The sequence below is a fragment of the Hyaena hyaena genome, unplaced genomic scaffold (assembly GCF_003009895.1).
Source record: "Hyaena hyaena isolate Hyena2069 unplaced genomic scaffold, ASM300989v1 scaffold_35, whole genome shotgun sequence".
NCBI lineage: Eukaryota > Metazoa > Chordata > Mammalia > Carnivora > Hyaenidae > Hyaena > Hyaena hyaena.
This window is the reverse complement of record NW_024080667.1, coordinates 2,148,643-2,165,279: the sequence shown is the minus strand read 5'-3', so window position 1 is coordinate 2,165,279 and position 16,637 is coordinate 2,148,643. Positions and strand designations below refer to the sequence as shown.

The window sequence follows — 16,637 nt, the reverse complement described above, 5'->3', positions numbered from 1 at the left end:
AGTTATTAAGAGGGTGGGATCTCAATGCGATTTTGTTTTATTTGTTTAGTCATTCTGCACACCTTAATTTTATTCCCACCGATTTTCCTCCCCTTGGTCTCTTTTACAGCTGCCTGGGCATATTCAATTTCATTGTAGAGGACCAGGGCCATGCCTTTTAAGCGGTCAAACACCACCTGTAAAAGACAAAACAAAACAAAAACCAAGTAAGAGCCTCGTGCCCTAAACTCAGTGTCAGTCCCAAGAAAATCTTAGGTCACAAGGACACTGCCAAGAAAAAATATGTAATTTTTTTATTCTAGAAAAAATGTCAGGGCTTTTCCTGGTGATCCGTTAGTAGTGAGACCCAATAAAATATGTAGGGACTGTTTACAATTGTCAACACTATGGCTCGAGGTACATTATGCCTTTATTTTGTCTTTCTGTATCTTTATTTTCCATGCTGAGTCCTGTACTGTACTTAAGTAGGTATTCTTGTAGTTTTGGCTTAAAAAAAAAATTAACATCCTTGAAGGAGAAAAAAATGTAGAGTACTGAATCAACAATAAATTTCAGTGAATTCTGGTTATAAGCATTATTAACATAAAGCTACTGGATTTCTACATTTATACTAGCAGTCTTTATGATGTGTGTTTCTCCAAGCAACAAAAGCTACATTTAAAGAAATATCAAAATTATACACCACACCCACCACAGTGTAACTGCTCTCAAAGAGTTCAAAGCTCTACTTTCACATAATGGAATGGGGCCCGCAGACCTTTTTCCTGTCATTTGTGGGTATGTTACCTTACAAACTTTGGTTAGATTAATATTGTATGGTTGTCCCTTTATTTATTTATTTTTTTAAATGATGACTTTAAAGTCTAATTACATATTCGTGTGATTGTAAATAATTAGATAATTAGACTAATTTTAATGTGAGATAAAATAATAAAAACCTCTAAGAACCATTCTATTTAATAGTATCATGCAAATTAGTTTCAAAATTAGTCATCATGGCTAGTTCAAAATAGTTTTTTTGAAATACTTCCTCATATCATAAGCTAATAGATTCAAAACCCTTCTACAACAAATTATGGGTTTTTAAAGAAAAGAAAACATAAACATTAAAAACTGGGGCTGAAGGACAGAATACCAAGAATAGGGAGTCAGAAGTAACTGATGCCAACACCAAAACCTCCCACCTACCTTTACCACAGGCCCGTATCGGCAGAAATGGCGTGTTAAATACTGATCTGACACGTTTGAAGAAAGCCCGTCTAACCACACGCAGTTTGTAGGCATGCTCTTTCCAAAACCCAGCTGAATAGGAGAGGTGAAATTTCTATTAGTAAAGTCACCAATAATTCAACTACAGAATTCTGAAAAAACTTGTCTTCTGTAGGAATCTTATCAACCATCATCCCAAGGGAGAACCATCTGGTTAAAATCAAACAGAAATTTATACAAGAGTGATCCTGTCAGGCTAAGTATTAATTCAGATTACAGTATAAGAGGATGAGGATGCAAAGAATTGTATCACCTTTATTGTTATCTAATTGTATTGCAATTTTAAATAATGAGACATATTCACACAAAGAAACTCCAAATCGTAACAGCATAATAACTTATGCAAAATCCTTCACCTTGAGGCGATTATTTCCAAGGTACTCCCCGTCCATCTTCTTAATAGCCTTACAAACGCTGGCAATATCACAGTACTGCAAGAATGCATACTGAGGAACTCCGTTTACTTTCTTAATATCAATATCCTGAAAAATCCAATTAGTACCAATTAGTAACAGGCCAACAGGAAAATAAATCAGAATAAACTAAGTCCAAATGAGATATAATATTCCTCCAGTCATATTCCCCAAGATCATTTTCTTAGTTAGAACCATACATTGTAATACAACCATAAATAGCCTGAAAGACTACACAACACAGAGTTCACACCATGAAATCTTTCCTCTGTGAAATTCTTTGCAGAAGAGAAAGTGCAAACTCAAAATTTTAAATCTACAATACCTGTTGTTAAGAGAAATTTATGAATAAAGAAAAGGTTGTGCTTGATTCATCAGTACATCTGCTAAGAATGGAACAATACAGAAAAGATTAATAAAGAAAGGCAGCCTATTTAATAAAAATCTAAGAAATACAGCTGACCCTTGAACAACAGGGGGCCAGGGCAAGGGGGTTAGTGAGGGTGCCAACTTCCAAGGCAGTTGAGAAATCCACATGTAACTTTTGACTCCCATCAAACTTAACTACTCACACCCTACTGCTGACCAGAAGCCTTGCTGATAACATAGTCAATTAACACATATTCTGTAAAAAATTATTATACTATATCCTTAAAGTAAGCTGGAGGAAAGAGAATGTTATCAAGAAAATCATAAGGAGAAAAGTCCACATAGACGTGGGTCCTTGCAGTTAAAACCTATGCTTTTCAAGGGTAAACTGTAATTTGCTTCTGCAATAATCTAAAACCCTTATTAGTGGCTGGCAATTTAAAATACAATATTTGAGAAGAGTAAGAATGGGAAAGAAATCAAGTTTTCAAAACAGTGATTTAAAATATGCAATCCTAAATTAGAAGACTCATTCAATGTATCAGTATATCTAACTGAACCAAGCCTGGTGACTGATATATATAGTGATAATCTTTCATATGCAAAATGAATAAATGTATAAATATCTGAACTACTTTGTGAAGATGTATCAGAACACCATCCCTTGGTTAAAGAAACAGTCTATAAAAATACACCCCCATCTCTTTATCTTTTTTAAAGTTTATTACGTAATCTCCACACCCAACGTGGGTCTCGAACTCATGACCCTGAGATCAAGAGTCGCATGTTCTTCCACTGAGCCAGCCAGGCACCCTTAGCTTCAATTCTTTAGAATGACTACTCACACGTGACATTCTGGTCCTGCCTACTTTGCTACTCAGATAAGGTAATGTAAAAAGCTGGTTTACACATGAAAATGGTCCAGAGAAACCATATACAAGGATGGCAAAATTTATACTTGAACAATAATAACCCATGTTGTGATTATCTAAAACATTCTGTAAATCACAATACCCAAGCCTCTTTAAGGGTCATAAGCCAATAATCCAAAGCTGAAACAGAGGAAAATGAATAATGTATTTGAAGAGTAGTTTGATGAGTACTTAAAAAAAGCAGCAGTTTATACTTAAAATAGTTTTGTTTTGTTTTGTTTTTAATAGGCTTTATGCCCAGCGAGGAGCCCAATGCAGGGCCTGAACTCACAATCCTGAGATCAAGCCCTGAGCTGAGATTCAGCGTTGGACGCTCAACAGCCTCAGCCACCCAGGCGGCCCTATATTCAAAATAGTTCTAAGTAATAGTAAACAGGCGCTAATTTTCACAAAAAGTCTAGAATGCAACAATCCAGGGTAACTCCACTTAAGAGAAATGGTCTCCAAAGGACACTGGTGGGTAGGCTCACTTCAAGGGTTCTTCTAGCTGTAGCATAATCTGCCATCAGTAAGCAGCAGACCATTTCCTCTGTTTGTGTGTCATTAAAATAGTTACCCACATGAGCAACTGCAAACCTGAAATAATGGCTTTCAAACAGAGCAGGACGTGGCCACTTATTAAGAAGCATGGCTCTTCAACACAATAATCACTCCATTTGTAGCAATGCTGTTGATGAAAATGTATCTATGTAAACAAATATAATTTCTTACCTCCTCCAAAATTCAAAGTAGCAGCCACATTCAAATAAAAGTGTACCTGAAAGTTTTATCAATTCATGGACTCACAAATGCTAAAATAAATAAAACTTTTCTGTCTAAAGACAGAAAAGGCTGGAGCCCAGGTAGGTAAGTGAACCCATCTAAGTAGGCAGTACAGCTGGAATTAGAGTATGTGATAAAATAACTTAAATCAAAATATTTGAAAAGAAAGGAAAATGAACGTTTTGCTATTTCTCAAAATATATACCTTCTGTTTTTTCTTACTTTCTACCAAACACTTCTATCTCTTGCCCCTAGTCCCTATGAGGTTTAGATCAGCTACAAGCACAAATATTTTATTCACTAGATTATGTCATTAAAAAAAGGTAAGGACTTTCACTTCCAACATTAGTGTACAAATAAGGATGGATAGATGGATGGACACACATACAAACCCCTGAAAGGTTAACAATAACTGCTCCTACCCAAAATATTTTTTTACTCTCCAAAGTCCAAAACTATACAGCAATTTTCTCGCTGTTATTAAGACAAAGTCTACGAAAGACAGAAGTAATTTCCCTATTTTTTTCCAAACACAAAACAAAATAGTATATCTATCCCAAGGGTTCAAAACTGTAACCAAACTATTTTCACTAAAAAGTGACTCAACTTTTGAGTCACAAGGAACAGAAAAAAATCTTCAAATTCCTAAATTTAATAACTTGCAAAATATAAAAAGTGATTCTAATTAGAATTTCAAAATAGAACTGAGCTTCCAGCATGACATCCACATTCCAGTAATCCCCAAGGTACTTCCGATGTAAACTGTGATGACATAATACTCCTATACGAAGTTGCTGCTTCTTTCTTACAGACTTCTCTTCTAGATTTTCCTTCCAACCCACAGAACTAGATGTGGCATTAAATAGTAGTTGATGGACAAAGAAAATAAGAAAAACGGATAGAAAAAGTTATATATACATAAAACAAAGACAAATACCTATTATACAGTTTTACATACACACATGAAACAGTCTCCCAAGGAGTTTTGCTAGATTATCTTTTAGCAGGAGTTAAAAACACAGGGCAAATGAGAAAAATAGTTGTTACACCATCTAAATATCATCTTTCCAAATATAATCTTGTATTATGCTCTATGTTTTGTGACAAAGATCTTAAACTGTTTTTACTATTAAAAAAAACAAACAACATACCACAATTTCTCCAAATCGCTGGAAGATGTTGCGAAGGTCATGATAAGTAGTGGTTTTTTCAAGGTTGCCAATAAAGAGGGTTCTTGTTGCTTTGGGGTGAAATTCATCTATCCTTTCATCCAAAGGACGAAATTCATTTTCACTTTCCGTTTCTGTTAAGTGGGATGGGGGCAAAGTAAAAACAAATGAGGGTTGGTTGGTTTTTTTTTGTTTTTTTTTTGAAGTAATCTCTACACCCAATGTAGGGTTCAAACTCACACACCAAGATCAAAAGTCACATGCCCTATAGACTGAGCCAGCAAGGCACCCCAAAACAGAAGAAAGTCTTAATGTGTTTTTAGATATCACAGGAAAATCTATACTTAAGAAGCGAAATCTCTGAAATACTGGGGGTGAATACTCATACAATCTGAAAAAGGTGTATACACCTTCAGAAATAGCTGCCTTTTGCTAACTCCAAAGGCTAAAGAACCTTGTCAAAAAAAAAATTTAGGGGTAACACTTCCTTTGATCTTTAAAATAGAAGAGTGGACTGAATTTCAGTCTGCTAAGTTGATTTGTTTTAAAAATAATCACTAACACAGAAATAGATTTTAAACCCCAGCAAAAATAGCAATTACTTAAGCCTAATCTTAGGTTCCAAAAATTCTGCAGCAGGCTCTCAATGCAAAGTATAAAACTACAATCTGAAACACACATAAAACTCAAATGAAAACAGGCCAGCTTCATTAATTTGCTGTTCAGCATTTTATAAAATATTTAGCATTTTACAGCTCTGTTAATTAACAGAGCCTGTCTAAATGTAGCAATTTTTAGATACAAGAATAGTAATTGTATGAAAACTGAATGGAGCAGTATTTCTGAAACTGCTGCTTCATGGGCTCCCATGACACACAGAGGGAGACCGCACCACTCCTAAAGTTTCTATTTCTTATGTTTAAAGCCCAGGTTTAGTGTCTAATTCAAACACAGCCTTTCTCTGAAGCTCCATTTATAAACATGGTACAGTGCAGAACATTCAATGTTTTGTTGATAATACCTATACACAGCCTATATGTTCTCTTTTTTAATGTAAAACAAGGCCATACAAACAAGTTAACATTTAATCAACTGGCTGAAACAGTGTTTACAAGCAGGCACTAAATATTACTGATGTCAACAACACTGATACTTGAAAAGATTCAACTTCTGAGTTGCTGAGTTGAACTCAGAACGTACCTCACTCCTGATTCCAGCCTGACTGCTCCTCAGCTTAATCTTACTGGCATCATCAAAGAATATGCACTTTCACAGACTCGGAGGGACCCAGAAACTGCCAGGGCTTATGTACCTGTCTCCGTACTGTATTTTTATTGTTATCTCCATCTCATTTCAAGATCAACTAGGTCTTCTTGAAACTAACAGAGGGCACATATTTAGGAATATTTCATTTAAAAAGGGAGAAAAAATGAAAAAGAAAAAATAATTCAGACACATCTTGAGGTCTGTACTCCAAAAGAGAGAATCAGAAGGATAAAGCATAATTTACAACCATTAAAATAGTATGTACTGGCTTCATTTCCACCAAATAGCTCAATAAAAATTTCAAAATCAGAAATTTGGTTTAACAAAGATTTTTTTTTTTTAATGTTTTATTTCTAGGAGAGAGAGAGACAGCATGAGCAGGGGAGGGTCAGAGAGAGAGGGAGTCACAGACTCTGAAACAGGCTCCAGGCTCTGAGCTGTCAGCACAGAGCCCGACGCGGGGCTCGAACCCACGAACCGTGAGATCATGACCTAAGCGAAAGTCGGATGCTTAACCAACTAAGCCACCCAGGCGCCCCTAACAAAGATTTTTAAAAAGTGTATTTTCCACATATAATCTGTTTAATCTTCATGACTGGTTCAAGTCTTAATGCCTACGTGTCACTGAAAAAACCTCTTTTATCTTCACAATTTCATGTTTAAGGGATTATAATGATCTGCATAGAACTAAGAAAGCACAATCTTAGAAGCCCCCTGGGGTCTATATGCAAAGCTGAGCTTCTTGGATTCAGATCTTTGTAACAAGAGGTCCTTGACCTAAGGAAGCAATCAGCTCCATACATTTCAATACAAAACATTTTATGATGTAACCATCCAACAACATAATTCCAACCAAGTCTCCATACACACATTCAACTGCCTTCAAATATCCCATTCAACAAGTGTGTCATGCTGTCGCACCTGATAAAGTACCTTCAAGCTTTCCTACGCCTGAACCAACCAAACTTCTCAAAATCTTCACTGGCAGGTGTGGTTAAAGCCCAGGTGCTAATTAGCTAAAATGTGTTTGTTTGTTTTTTTTTTTTTTACAGTGAAAATGACAAGCTAGCCCCATGACTTGGAGATATGAGGGCCATCTTAAAGGCCCTGAATTAGATCCCCACTACTTAGTAATTACATATGGCTCTAACAACTTTCTACAATAGATTATATGACATTCTAAATATTATTCCTTAGGTCAATTTGTGACCTGTTCTCAGTGTGTTAAATAAGAACTCCTGAGTCATTTAACTCAGTTTAACTCAGGACAGTACATCTCAAACTTGGAAGAGGAGGGAACGTGAGGGCATTACCTATAATCCCCCCCCTTTTTTTATATATATATTTTATTTATTTCTAGGAGAGAGAGAGAGAGACAGCGTGAGCAGGGAGGGTCAGAGAGAGAGGGAGTCACAGACTCCAAAACAGGCTCCAGACTCTGAACTGGCAGTCAGCACAGAGCCCAACACGGGTCTCGAACCCCCAAACCGCGAGATCATGACCTAAGCGAAAGTCGGACGCTTAACCGACTAAGCCACCCAGGTGCCCCATCCTATAATCCCTTTTAATTCTTGTGTTTATCATTAAATCATGCACATTTTACAATCCTCCCTCTAATGACTCTGTGCCTGTTTTAATATATACAAATAATATTTACACATTCTTATCAGGGAAATTCTATTTTTCCTCTTAATTGTTAAAACAATGAATATTCCAAGAAAATGGGCTATGTTTACCCTATAAATTCCATTCAAAGTTTTTTTTTTTTTTTAAAATAAAGCTCTACAGCCAATATGGGGCTTGAACTAACAACCCTGAGATGAAGAGTGACATACTCTACCAATTGAGCCAGCCAGGCACCCCTCAAAGGCTTAAAGTTTGTCTCAGCTACATAACGTGACTGCATAATTTAAACATTTCTGTTCATTCCTCCACAAATTTACATACAAGTTGCCTTAAACTGGAGGGTTCCCAAACTTGAACATGTGAATTCTGAACCATTAGGCTGGAACAGGGTTAAATTAAAGGTCTGCACTATAGAGGGTTCTGAAACAGAAGAAACAATGGCCCAAGCGGTGCCTGAGAAGACTTCCTGCCTTACAACAGGTCCTACAAGTAGGCTCAACCTAATAAAACGTCCCCTTGAAACTCACTGGGTCACACTTGTAGTCCTGCTTTTGTCACCAGCTTTCAAGATCATGGAAACTACGACAATAGATCAATTCGTGCTGGGCATAACAGAAAATAAAAGTAGTCTAACTAGCCCCTTGGATCAATGTAGCAAGTCGTGTGTTTCCTAATTCAGGGTAACTCTGACGTCATTCTCCAAAAAGCTATCTCCTTATCTCAATCAATTCAATCCTTTGGGGGAGGCAGGACTCAACAAAGGGCCAAACTGTGCCTTCCAGACTCTTAGAAGTCAGCATTTCTCCCGTAAAGAAACAGAACAACCTTCACCCTCCCTAACCAAAACAACATAATTTTATTAACCTGAACAACAAATGTACCCAGTCTTTAAAACAGAAGACACTGGAAGTATGTCAACAAATAAAGCTGGAATCATGTCCAAATTCAGGGTAAGATGGGACTTCTTCATAAGGTGAAATACAAATTTTACAAAACATTAGTCTCCTTGTCTCTTACCTGGCCCTATCCAGGCTGTTACTTCAATCTGCATGCCAAAGAAAAGTTTTCCTTTTGATGCAGTCAATGCTTTTTCTTGGTCCTCTTGCTGCCGAAAGAATACCAGACCATACCTCTCTTCTGAAGTTCCATGGATCTGCACTGAAGTCACCTTTCCAAATTTCTTAAATTCATGGAAAAGGCCATCTTTAAGGCTTGTATCTAAATCCCCCACAAAAAAAACAAGGTGCTTATTTTTCTAATTTAGTTACAACTTAAGTAAGCAAACTACAAAATCTTTGGCTTGATTTTTGACCTAAGTTTTGTTAGCATATAAGACTTTCAAATAAAATAACTGTAAAATGGTATTTTAGAGACTTTTGTACAATTGTGAAAATAAACAGAATATTAGAAGATATCGCTGGTTACTTGTTAGATAAGAATGACACTGTGGTGGGCGCCCAGGTGCCTTAGTCGGTTAAGTGTCTGACTTTGACTCAGATCATGACCTCATGGTTTGTGGGCTCGAGCCGAGTCGGGCTCTGCACAGCAGCTCTGAGCCTGCTTGGAATTCTCTCTCCCTCTCCCCGTCTCTCCTGTGCATGTGCTCTCTCTCTCTCAAAATAAATTAAAAAAAAAAAAAAAAAGAAGACATTGTGCTTATACAGAAAAATGCCCTCCTATTCTATAGACAAATGCAAAAGAAGGTATCTTTAAAAAATTTTTTTTAATGTCTATTTTTGAGAGTGCACACAAGCAGGGGAGAGGCAGAGAGAGACAGACACACAGAATCCAAAGCAGGCTCCATGCTGTTAGCCCCATTGTGGGGCTCAAACCCATGAACTATGAGATCATGACCTGAGCGAAAGTCAGCTGCTCATCAGAATGAGTCAATCGGGTGCCCCAAAAGTATGTATCTTTAAGTTGGTATGAAATGATGTAACATCAGCGATTGGCTTAAGGGGGGCTAAAAAGGCAACAGGAACAGAAAAGAAAGAAAATAGAAACAAAGCAAGTCTAGCAAAATATTAACAATTTTTAAATCTGGGGTATGCAGTAAAGGGAGTTCATTTTGCTACTACTACTTCTGGTTAAGTTTAAAATAAAAATTTCATAATAAAAATTTTATATACATACATATACACAACTTTTAAAAACTTAAGAAAGTTGGATTTCTAGCTTTCAAAGCATTATGTCAATGAGAAAATTGTGTGGGAAGCAGCATGTGACATGCTGACAACTCTAAGGCCTTCTATAGATGAATCATGCAATGGGGGGAGGGGTCTTGTGTTAACTTGTTTCATCATAAAAATTAAAATTGTACAGAAAGACATGCCAATTTTATCCCTATCCATTCCTTAATAACTAAGTATTCTAAATAAAAACTCATCAACGTTTGTATCTTAGTATCTCTTCACAAACCTGTTTTATAGTGTTTTAATAAATAATTTAAGTAATCACTGAAATGTACTTAGCTAAGAAGTACTTAGTTTGGTCTTTGTTGGCTTGACCATCTACTAACAGTTGTTTACATATTCTTATGCCTAATGTAGAAATAACAGTATAGCATGGGCAATTATTAATGAAAATATCAGGACAGCTATTAGTAGACTTCAGTATAGCTTTCAACCAGACTTTTTCATTATTCATAATTTTCCTCATTTAAAATGTTAATATTTCGAAATGAGTTTCCTATCATAGTTTTATGTCCAAAATTATTCCACATAACATAGGACTCCAGGTGAATGTAACAAACTTAACTGGAAACAGTTCTATAATTTCATATCAAATTTCCCCTAATATCAAAATATTTAATCCAGTAAGTATATTTAAAAAAATAAACGTGCTTTCTTTATATAACACGCACCACACAACCTTTGTGTATGTATATACAATGTGCACAATAATGTATAGGTACACATGCATGTAGATATAGTAAATACAAATAACATGCAATCTTCACATACGTAACCACCTAGAAAGTTATAATAATCACTTGCTTTTTCCTATGTGGCGTTTAAAGAGTAATGAACCACAAAAACAAAGCTTGTTGCTAGAAAACAAAATTTAAGATGCTCAGCCTCACATTTCCCAACAGCAGCAAAGAGAAAAGTACAGTAACACAAAACTTTACCTGTAGAGCGTACTGGAAGATTCTGAACCTTGATCCCAAAACTTTTACGTGGCTCATCTTTCTCCAGGGATGAAAGCAACTGGGAAGTGGGTGCTGGGACTGCTGCAGATTGAACTGATCGGGCTGGAGACTCGTCGCTTGAACTACTGCTAGAGTCAGTGCTGCAATAGGGCAAAAAAAGACAAACAGAAAATGAATACATATAAAACTTCTAAAAAATCAACAAGCAGCAATAATTAAAAGCAACAATCTACATTTTAGGTCTGAGGTTTCTGGACACCCTCCCCTCTCTCCACATCTATTTTACAATCCACCTTGGAAGGCAGAACACTGGCCTGAGACTGTGGAAGCAAAAGTAACAATCTACCACCACAATCCACGGAAAGACAAATTGTTTCATTTCTGTACAAAATGTGAACAACTTTTTCCAAATCAAGTTAAGCCTAGTAAATGCAATTCACTCAAAGGTGGTAATAAAAGAATAGTGAATTTAGATGCCTAGGGGGCTCAGTCCATCTAGCAGTTGAAGATCTGACTCTTGACAGGGGCTCAGGTCATGATCCCATGGTTGTGGGATCAAGCCCTGCATTGGGCTCCTGGTGGAGCATGGAGCCTTCTTGAGATTCCCCCCACCCCCCTTTGTCCCTACCCCCCTCCCATAGCCTTCTCTCCCTTAACAAAAAATTTTTCTTCTTAAAGAATGGTGAATATGGGTTTTGGATTCAGAGACCACAACTCAAACCTTGACTTAGATGTACAGCACATATCCTTGGACAAGTAACTTAATCTCTTGCTAAGCCTCAGTTTCCACCATCTATAAAATGGAAATAAAAGTACCTATCTTGCAGGGTTATGAATTAAGTAAAATAACCTACAGGTTTACAGAGTTTCTAAGATGACAGCATTCACCAAATAAAATGGCATTGCTCTGTTACTATTACTACTACTACTGCTGCTGCTGCTGCTACCACCACCACCACCACCACCATCTCAGGGGTTATGTTAATTTTGAAGAAAACAAAAATACCTAAAATAATTTCCTAGGTATTTTATTTTTTAAATATTTGAGGGACTAATGAATGTTATATAAGTTACGTGAGTCTTGCTGGTTTAGGCTCTTTTCTCTATAAAAAACGTGGGATATGAGTCAATGAAACTGAATTTATTACTCTTCAGTTTGATACAATCCTCAAAGGGGAAGACAGTTGAAAGACAAGGAGAAAATATTACCTACATGTTCAGATTAAGAGAGAGAGAGAGAAACTGAAACAAGATTATGTCTAAGGTCTGTACGAATAATAGGAAGTCTCTTTTCAGCACCAGATGAGCAAAGACTGCCATGGTTCTGTTCTAACATCTCAAATATTTTTTTTATTAATAAAAAAGCTATTTACTGGGTCTGCTATTCACAGGTTTCTGAAATTTTGCTTCATACTCTCCCCTCCTTATTGTGGAAGGCTTATCTTTTAAGCAAATAACTCTGGTGGAAGGGGGTGGTTAATCTACCTTGAACACACATACTCGAGGGAAGACCTGATAGTTTTTGTCATTTGGGCTAAAACTACTGCTCTCACAGCCAACACAATCTCTAAACCAGTCGGATAAATAAATCCAACCCAAGGAACTAAGGTAAATTTGCCTTTGCTTTTTTTTTTTTTTTTTTTTTTTTAATAAAGAAACACTGTAAGAAAACAGGGTACTATAACCAAGAACCTACACAGCATTTTTACTTAGCTCTCATATGCTAAGGCAAAAGACGAAAGCTTGACAAGGTTATCAAAGTTCCTTTAAGTTTGAAACACAGAGAAATAAACCAATGCCAGTAAGATTCAAAAGGACATATCTGAGTTACAAAATACAAACTACTAAGGATAGAAGTTTCAAGATAGAACTGTAGACTGTCACAGCCAGGCCTCCTATACACGACTAGGCTTCAGATTTCCCTATAACAATAAATTTTTTCCTACATCATTCAGTAAAAGTAGGGCTACTAGCACTAAGTGATGTTCATTCAAATAAAGGGTTAATAAAAATAATTTATAGCACAGAAGGGGAAAAAAATCCTTGTTTTATGTATTAAAAGTACTTCAAGTAATACAAGATTATTGACTAGGCCACCACTGGATTACAGTATAGAATGTTATGACTTATCAACTTAATTCCAGTGAATCACAAAGAAACCATTAAGGAAAATAATTACAACTCTACCGATATTATAAACACCAAAAATTCCTTAGCAACAGTGGGTAAAGTAAACAAATATGGGTAAGAGTATAATTTCTGTTACTGAAACAATCATGAGGCAACAAAAAACAAGTTCTATATAAGTCTGTGTTATAAAAATGGAGAACAAGGTGACAAATGGGAATAATGATTTTAAAGTACAAAATAATGATAGAAATTAGATTTGCCATAAATGCCATCACAATTTTGGTGAATTCCCTGCTACCACACTAATTTTGAAACAAGATGTAAAATTTAACTGGTAGAATTTTCGGCTGACCAATTTGAAGTGATTAACTACAAAAGGGAAAGGTTATTAAACCTTTACAAAACCTTATAAAATGATAAAATGGTTCAACTTCTGAGTTCACATTTCGGTATGCTAACCTAATCTGCAATGTGCATTTCCAGTGTGGATTGTTAAATATACTATGGATTTTAAGATCCTGAATCAAAATGGGGGCACAAATTTAGGCCCCCAAATATTTTTCAGTTCTACTAAATTGACAGAAGGCCCAAATGCCCAGAAGAGCTGTGTCATTTTTAATTTAAAAAATTATTATTTTCATTATTAACTGAAGAATCACTGGGGCCCTGGGCAGCTCAATCCGTTAAGCGTCTCAGGTCATGATCTGTTTGTGGGTTCGAGCCCTGTGTTGGGCTCTGCACTTCTCGGTCTTCCTCTCTCTCCGCCTCTCCCCCACTCACTCTCTCTCTCTCAAAAATAAATGAACAAACATTAAAAAAAAAAAACCTGAAGAATCACAACAGTTCACGAGCATATGCTGTGTAGTACGTAGCTGTTTCTTGAAAGCCAAAAGTAGTTAATCAGAATCTATTCCAGTCTAAATTGTCTTAAAGGAGTAATAATGATGTTATCAACTAATAGTTTTAACTTTACATTTACATGTAAATTTAAAAGTTTAATAGTGAACTTTACATTTACATGACCACATCAAAATTACATTTTCAACATCAATATTAATTTTTTTAATGTTTCTTTATTTCTGAGAGAATGTGAGCTGAGGAGGGGCAGAGAGAGGAGTGGGAGGATAGAGGATTCGAAGCAGTCTCCACACTGACAGCAGTGAGCCTGATATGGGGCTCAAAGTCACAAACTGTGAGATCATGACCTGAGCTAAAGTTGGATGTTCAACTGGCTGAAACACCCAGGTGCCCAACACTAATATTACAATTCAACATCTAAATGTTGAGAAACTGAAAAAAACACAATTTAAAAGAAAAAAACACAATTTAAAAGAAATCTAGTTACATTGTTCCTAAGCACATAAGACAAATAAGCTAAATTACTTTGCATATGTGCTTAGAATTTTTAATTAAGATTACTAAGAAAACTAAGAAATAGATCTAAAATTTTCCACAATGAAGAAATATAACAAACAACTAGTTAGTTACTTAACAATTTTTTTTAACAGTATATAGCTTTATTTTATAGGAACCATGTTTTACCAATAATAGGGAAAATAAAATGCAGAAATTACAAAAGGCAACTTACTAGGAAACAGGTAAACAGGAATGGACATAAAGGCATACTACAGGGCACATGAGCTGGCAATGCAGTTGTATGTGCAAGGATTAGGAGCACCTGAAAGCAAGTGGCTACCAACACAACTATATGGAAGAGGCTGGTTAGTGCCCAGGTGAGAACTTGTGACAGGGCACCTTATCCTCTGCACAGAGGCCACTGCTTGAGGAGAAGCTCACCCCCCTGCCTCCCTCCACCGCCTGACCCCAGCAGGACCAGCTCTGCTCCAGGGCAGGTATTCACATCACTGAACCATCCCCCTACGTGCGGAGTGGCACCAGCTCTAGAATCCCCATCTCACAAGTCTCCCCTTGCCATGTCTCCAGGGCTCAGGCTGCTAGGGAAGAAACAAGGCCCTCTGGCCAAGGGCTATAGCTCAGGAACCTCTACATAACAGTGAAAGAATAGAATCTGGGATGCCAGGATTCTCTTACCCCAAATTACAGTGTCAAATAATCAACTATCCCTATTCCTACAGCCACTTTATACACAGAACTACACTGAATATTTGACTCTTAACACTAAAAATGTCAAGGTACTGGGTATACTATTTATAAAATGACTCAGGGCTAAATTTGTTCACACACAAGAGCAGCATCCAATGACAGGCATCAGCATCTGTATCCTTGTATTTGTAAACATTTGATTATCCCTGTATTTGTAAATGTGATTATGATAAATATTTACTTATGTTGTTGCTTTTTTTATATATATGTATTTTTTATTTATTTCTAGGAGAGAGAGAGAGAGAGCGCGCGAGCGAGCGCGAGCAGGGGAGGGTGAGAGAGAGAGGGAGATACAGACTCTGAAATAGGCTCCAGGCTCTGAGCTTGCAGTCAGCACAGAGCCTGACGCGGGGCCTGAACCCACGAACTGCGAGATCATGACCTAAGCGAAAGTTGGACGCTTAACCGACTAAGCCACCCAGGCGCCCCTGTTGCTTTTTAATATGAGAGTGAGAGAGAGAGACAGAGAGAGAGAGTGAGACAGAGAGAATATGCAAGCAGGGAAGAAGGGCAGAGGGAGAGAATCTCATGCAGGCTCCACACTCAAGATGCGGCTTGATCTCATGAGCTGAGCCTAAATCAAAGGTTGGACACTCAACCCACTGAGCCACCCGGGGACCCCAGGTTGGTTCTTTGACAGCTGAGAGATTAAAAAGCATTTAACCAAATTAAGTTGAGAAACAAAAATCTGGCATTAATGGGAAAAGGAGTATTAAAGCAACTAGAAAACTCTGCAATTAAAACAGTGAAGAGGGGGGCGCCTCAGTAGCTCAGTTGGCTAAGTATCCGACTTGGGCTCAGGTCATGATTATCAGGCTCTGTGCTGACAGCCCAGAGCCTGGAGCCTGCTTCAGATTCTGTGTCTCCCTCTCTCTCTGCTCCTCCCCTGCTAGTGCTCTCTCCCTCTCTCTGTCTCAAAAATAAATAAAAATATTTCAAAGAAAAAGTTAAGAGGGTCCATTTGTTAAAAGCAGATATAATCTCAAGTGACAATTTTCTAGCCTCCCTTCCTCTATCAGATAGCTAATAATTTTGTCTCTGTGTAATATATAAGCTTAAATCAATAGGGAAAAAGATGCAAAATGTAGCTTTTCCATCAGACTTTGGCAATTCAAAATGTGCCCACTGTCTTCATGCTTCCATTAAATGAGGGGGAAAATCATATAATTTCTTAAATGGAATGTGTTACCGCAACAGGTAATAACTGCTCTGTATCTGATGTCTCATAGGTCCGAATTTTCAAGATAATCTTGTCTTTTTAGTGCAGCACTTCTTTAAATGGAGCCCCCAGAATCCTTTCAGGGGGTCTGTGAGGTCCTTCTTACCTCAATTACACATCTGTGTGAGGCCAGATCTTTATATCCTTCACACACACACACATTATAGTAACAGTCTGAATACAGAAGTAGTTATGAGAATATGAGAA

The 16,637-nt window shown here is 37.0% G+C and overlaps 1 protein-coding gene across 1 annotated transcript in view; it reads right to left on the bottom strand.

Annotated features, from left to right (window-relative positions):
- The window catches only part of SPEN (spen family transcriptional repressor), a 95,396-nt gene that overhangs the window by 18,665 nt on the left and 60,094 nt on the right, over positions 1-16,637 (bottom strand). The window contains exons 4-9 of the mRNA XM_039228990.1: positions 10,937-11,097; positions 8,824-9,024; positions 4,897-5,048; positions 1,626-1,751; positions 1,189-1,302; positions 63-176 (exon numbers count right to left, since the gene is read on the bottom strand). Of these exons, the coding sequence (XP_039084921.1) occupies positions 63-176; positions 1,189-1,302; positions 1,626-1,751; positions 4,897-5,048; positions 8,824-9,024; positions 10,937-11,097 (868 nt within the window). The remainder of the gene's footprint in view (positions 1-62; positions 177-1,188; positions 1,303-1,625; positions 1,752-4,896; positions 5,049-8,823; positions 9,025-10,936; positions 11,098-16,637) is intronic.